The sequence below is a fragment of the Juglans microcarpa x Juglans regia genome, chromosome 6S (genome assembly GCF_004785595.1).
Source record: "Juglans microcarpa x Juglans regia isolate MS1-56 chromosome 6S, Jm3101_v1.0, whole genome shotgun sequence".
Lineage (NCBI taxonomy): Eukaryota > Viridiplantae > Streptophyta > Magnoliopsida > Fagales > Juglandaceae > Juglans > Juglans microcarpa x Juglans regia.
Window position 1 is genome coordinate 20,246,117 of NC_054605.1, and position 5,688 is coordinate 20,251,804.

Below are 5,688 nucleotides of genomic sequence, written 5' to 3' on the forward strand. Positions count from 1 at the left end.
CTAGAGTTTCTGTAAAATCTCCAATGTTGCTATAGAGACTGTAAGGCGAGTAACAGGGAATGATACCAACCGAGAAGGGTCTCTTTCATTGATCTTATTTTCTGGTCAAGGGTTGAGGCCCTTGGAACTCTAGAGATCCCCCATTAATAGACTAGTTCTTGAGATTTAATTTTGAACTGTTAACTTTGATCAAATCAATCTCTCTATTAATATGCCGATACAAATCCATCAAAGACTACGGCATCACCAATGAATTACTGCCATCTTATTTAAATATTAAAAAAATTATTTTAATGCTCAATTATATAATAATATAGTCAAATTTCATGGGTGTCGAGTTTAGTATTATTATTATTATTATTACAATTTAGTCAAATTTCTTGGGTTGGTCACATTTAATTTTTGTATATATATAGGTAACTTGCACATTCCATTTGTGTTTTCACAAGGCAGGCAGGGAGAGTGCGAGTGTTTAGGAACATGTGTCTGTTCCTCTAGATGCCAAAGTCTTCTGCATTAAAAATAATGGCACAAGTTCCTTTAAAGTGCAATCCCAATCCAATCAAATTCCTGGCTCCACTGGTGATCGTAAGCGGCAGATACATCCATACCAATAATTCATCATAAATCCAGCTAAAAAAATGTCACATAATTCTATACAAAAAAAAAAAAAAAAAAAAAAAAAGATTGGAATTGCTGCAAAATCGATATCAGCATTTATATGATCTACTGCACATAATGTTACATCTTCCGGCGACTATAAAGGCCAAAGCCAGAAAGGAAACGTGATCAGAAAAGGACAAAACACAAGATTATGAAACAGAAGAGAAAAACGGAAAGTCGATTAAGAGACTTATCAAGCTGCATTTCCCGCCTTCTCATCCTAGTACTGCTAATCCCTGTGCGAGGATAGGAACCTGGATAACGATAAGGGTATACACTTAAATTTGAGCTCCCAAACATCCTCGCGTATACCATCTCCCCAAACACGCTAATTGTTGGACTAAATAAACCAGCCATCGCTTCACCCCCAACAAAAGTTGATGCATCTGCAGCTAAACCTCCATACATGTGAGGAAAGTATTGCTGGTGATGAAATGACTGTGACTGTGACTGAAAATAATTTGGGTGAAGTCGCTGGCTGGAATCCAGAGTAGAGTTTGTAGCAGAAGTAAGAGTGTTCAATCCGCAAGGAGCTGGTCTGTGGGGTATGACAAGGCCCGAGTTGGGTTTCTTGCCAGTAGAATCTGGGGGGGAGGTGCCCCGGCCATACAGGGGGACCAACGATGTCTGTGAGATGTTAGCTTTACAAACGGGGCACTTCCGATGCGGATCTGGGTCATCTGCGGAGATTTGTACATGAAGCCACTTGTAAATGCATGGCCAGCAGTACAAGTGACCGCAGAGAGTGACCACAGGTTCATGTGCTGAATCTAAGCATATGTTGCAATCAAAGCAGCCATCTTCATTGTCTGAGACTGATGTTTTCCATGTCTGATGAAAAGAAACATCTCCAGTTGATTCGAAATGTAACTCAGGCTCAAATAAATTGTGTTCCATAGCTATTTACTCTGTTACAAAATGAGGTCTCGTTAGAATGATACTGGTTGCAGAAGTATGCATAGAAACTCATCAATAAAAGATCAGAATGTATAAAAGAATGAATGAATAGGAACCAAGGGAGGGGCCAAGATCAAATAATCTACGGTTAAGTTAGTGGCAATCATCAAATGACAAGAGAAAAGGGAATGTCAAACGGCCAGACTGGCTGCAAACAGATGAAGGAAGAGCAAAAAGCATGCGTCAAAAACCCCAGAATCACGGCTAAGAAGAATATGAAATATGGACTCTTGCCTACCATCATCACATTTAGGAAGTAAAAGAGAGAATTATGTCTGTTATTCCTGCAGCATAATCCACGCTAGGCCGCCCTGCAACCCAGCACTCCTTTCCTATCTGGCACCTCTAATATCCGAGGAGCACTTGAGCTTTAGGAATATCTATTACAATTTACAGACGCGCATCAATTCCAGGATTCTGGCAGTGGACAACTGAAAAACCTCTCTTTCATTGGAAAGACCGGGTCTTCTTAATAATTCAATTCATTCCGCTCATGTGGATATTTCTACAACACCACAAAATACGAAGTATCTGATTTATAAACGCCAGACTGGGCGAATAAAAGATATCATCAAAATTGAAAACACTTATTCGATCCTATGATTCGAACTTATTTTATACATTTAGGCTAAGATAATTACAGACTGATCAAACTATGGCCTATATAATATACTCATCTCTCCATAAAGTCAAATAGAAAAGGAAGATGGACCAACCCCTCTGTTTTTTTTTTTTTTTTTTTTTTGGGCTACGAAACGAAAGGAGGATCCTCCTGATAAGTAGATCCTACCGTCTCCCTTCGCAGTTTTCTAAAACCCAAGAAGATAAACTGAAAGTTCAGCAGTTCAACGTTTGTCTCCACTTCATCGAGGAAAATATATCATTATGGGTAAGAATATTTTCTCGTTTCCTGTCCCTCAACTTCACCTCGGCCTAATGACAACGAGAGAAAATATTGCAATGAAGAGAACACTGACCCTCAATCCCTCGAAAATATGTACGGCCCTTCTTGTTTCAATCGATGAATATTACCAGAAAAATAAGTATAAAATTTAAGATCCAAAGAGATAACTTTTCTCACAAGAAAACTGAGCACAAAATAAACTCCCCATCATATAGAACAGATTATATATACAAAGAAAAACTCCCAAAGGATTGATTTAGGAAACGAAGTCCGGGACTGGACATCGTTTTCAAAAATAAAATCCGAAAACAACAAAGAAAATCCATTGTTTACTCAAACCACCGCAATCAAATAAGCAAACCAAAAGAATCGTTTAGAAAGAGAACAAGAAAACAATCATACCTCGTTTAGACAGAGAACAAGAAAAGGGTCTCTGAATCAAAAACCTTGAACCGAACTCTTATGGAAGAGAGGGGAACAGACACGCAGAGAGACGTTGAATCGTGAAGAAATGGAATGGTTGAGGTCTGAGTGTTGGTGAATGGTGAATAGCGTGGGGTTATTTTTATAGAATAAATATAGATATAAACCACTGTTGACAGAAATTATTTTATACACATGATGTGATATCATCTATACTATATATCTCTCAAATTTAAAATAAAAAAAATAAAGAATTAAAAGTAATTATATAGTAAGTGCAAAGTATTCATTCCTACAGTGACTTCTTAACTCATCTTAACTTATTTTATTATTATTTATTACTATTCATTAATTTTAATTCATAAATTTCATTACTATTTATAATTTATTTTATTATTATTCACAATTCTTCTCAACTCATTTTCGAATCCAAACAGCACCTTAATCTTTTTACAATGACCTTTCAACGAAATAAATTATAATGGCGTGTAAATTAATTATCAAAATACCAGTAGTACACGCCATTAATTCAATGTACAACTAGTACTACTAACCTGTGTAGACCAGTAGATTGGTGGAATTCACATCGATAATTTTGACTGGTCAACGGCAGAATTTTTATCTATATCAATCAAATTTTATTTAAGTACTTTACATAAAATAATATATATGCACTCTAGTGAAAATCAAATACTAAGATATGCATTTACTTATTACTTTCTTTTGATTTATTATCTTCTCAAGTTAATGTTTAATGTACAACATAAACGTCTTTTAAATGATAAAATTTAATTTATAAAATTCAAAATTTAAAATTTATCTTTAAAATTAAATTATGACATGTAAACATTTTATTAAATAAGTTTTCTTTTTATCCCCGGCCTCTACTCCAATAGTTTTTCTCTCAATATGGAGGCGAAAAGAAAATCAAAGAAAACTCATTTTTCTTAAGTTTTGCAAGGATTTGTTTTTTTCATTATTATCATTTCATTATAAGAAAATTACTTATTTACAGTTATTTCTTACTAAAATGAGTCTATTCTAACACAAATAGTCAATTTCGTAACAAATAACACATCATAAATGTTCATTTTTCTTGTAGTGAATTTATATGTCCTTAGTTTAGTTTAGTTTGTTTGTTTCCTGAAATCTTCCTTTCCTAGCTAATGTTGTTTATTTAAATCTTGAGTTGTTAGAAATAATAAATGTTATCGTAAAAATATATCAATTATGAGAATGTTGAGTTCTACGAGTAAACTTTTCATACTAGAATATCGTAGCAATTCTAATTAATCAACCCTTGTTTAGTAGTAATATTAATACTGAATAATGTGTTTATCGTTTCAATTTTTCTTTTATTTTATTTTTTTGGCATACATTCACTTGTTAATTAATTATTTGAGAATTCAATAGTGTGTCTTTCTTGAAGTAATTGAAGTAACCAAGAATCATTTATTCCAGATGAAGGGAGGAAAAAAGAACAATTTATTTCAAGCTTATATACTACAACGGTGCTTGCTGGCTACTAAGATCGGTGGACTTAAACTTAGGTTATAATATATATAGGGAAGTGATTTGTATAATTCTAGAGCGTGCAAGTCTTGTAAACTATTTTTTTTTAAATTGATAATTTTTTTGTAAAAAAATTTGTTTTTAATGGTGGACTCTATTTTTTTAAAAAAAAAAGGGTGAGCAAACTTACAAAATTATTGATCTTATATATAGGATCATTTTGAGATCTTTTCAACCTTAGCATGAAATAGCTTTTTTTTTTTTTTTTTTTTTTTTTTTTTTTTTTTTTAATATGGTGATCAATTAACCTAGCACGTGTTCAAATAACATAATATATCGTAATATATCATTAAAAAGTAAATATTAAACAAGGCATGATAAGGGTATTATAGTAGCTCTCCTAATATGTATATATTATATATGGTTTTTATTTTGTCGTTGATCTTTAGAAATTGAAGGTATTATAGTACGGCTCCTAATTAATTTATGTTCCCTTCAATAATAATATATATATATATATATATATATATTTATTATATAGCCCCCTATATATCAGACTATATATCAATTCCTTGGGACCGCATTGGTAGCTAGCACCTTGGAATTTCGACCCATGCAGCATGCCGCCTAGGTAATGTCTTATGCCTTTTCCTTTGAAATTAAGTAGAATTAATTAGTAGGGCTGGCCAAGTCAACTTATTTATAATCTTCCTCTTGTCTCACCACAATATTAATTATTTTTTTTTCGAAATTGTAAGGAATTATCCCCTTTTTTCCAATTCGAAGTCAAATATGTACTTAAATCAACTCGTGTATGCCTTAGAAACCACGACAAGTTAAATATAATATAATTAGAAGATGTTTAGATAGTGAATTGAAATGAGATAAAAATTGAATAAAATATTGTTATAATATTATTCTTATTTTAAAATTTATAAAAGTTGAATTTTTTATTAAAACAGTAATTAATTTGGATTGAGATATATATAATTTAAATAATAAAATTTAATCTATAAAATTTAAAATTTATTTTTTAAATTAAATTATATCGCATAAATATTATGTGATGTAGATGATTTAGAATAATAATACTCTTATCATAGTATTCACACGAGTTGAATTCATGAAATGATGTTAATCCACGGTAGACAAGAAATGCTCGAATGTACGACTCATAGTTTTGTTTTAGCTCGTAATGCGAATATTCCTCATTACGAAGTTTATTATAT

At 32.2% G+C, this 5,688-nt stretch overlaps 1 protein-coding gene across 2 annotated transcripts; it reads right to left on the bottom strand.

Moving 5' to 3' along the window:
• Positions 1-539: 539 nt before the first annotated feature.
• On the bottom strand, positions 540-3,070 carry LOC121237376 (E3 ubiquitin-protein ligase RMA3-like). Of its 2 annotated transcripts, none has more exons than XM_041134086.1 (3): positions 2,927-3,070; positions 723-1,571; positions 540-682 (listed from the first exon to the last, which is right to left on the bottom strand). In XM_041134086.1, exon 2 carries the CDS (start codon positions 1,558-1,560, stop codon positions 790-792), a length of 771 nt encoding a protein of 256 aa, XP_040990020.1. In that variant the 5' UTR covers positions 1,561-1,571; positions 2,927-3,070; the 3' UTR covers positions 540-682; positions 723-789. The 2 variants fall into 2 exon arrangements, with proteins under 2 accessions (XP_040990020.1, XP_040990018.1); XM_041134084.1 differs by having other exon boundaries at positions 540-679; positions 720-1,571.
• Positions 3,071-5,688: the final 2,618 nt, after the last annotated feature.

Coding starts and splice junctions, on each gene's coding strand:
- LOC121237376 (XM_041134086.1), bottom strand. CDS start 1,560: ATGGAACACAATTTATTTGAGCCTGAGTTACATTTCGAATCAACTGGA.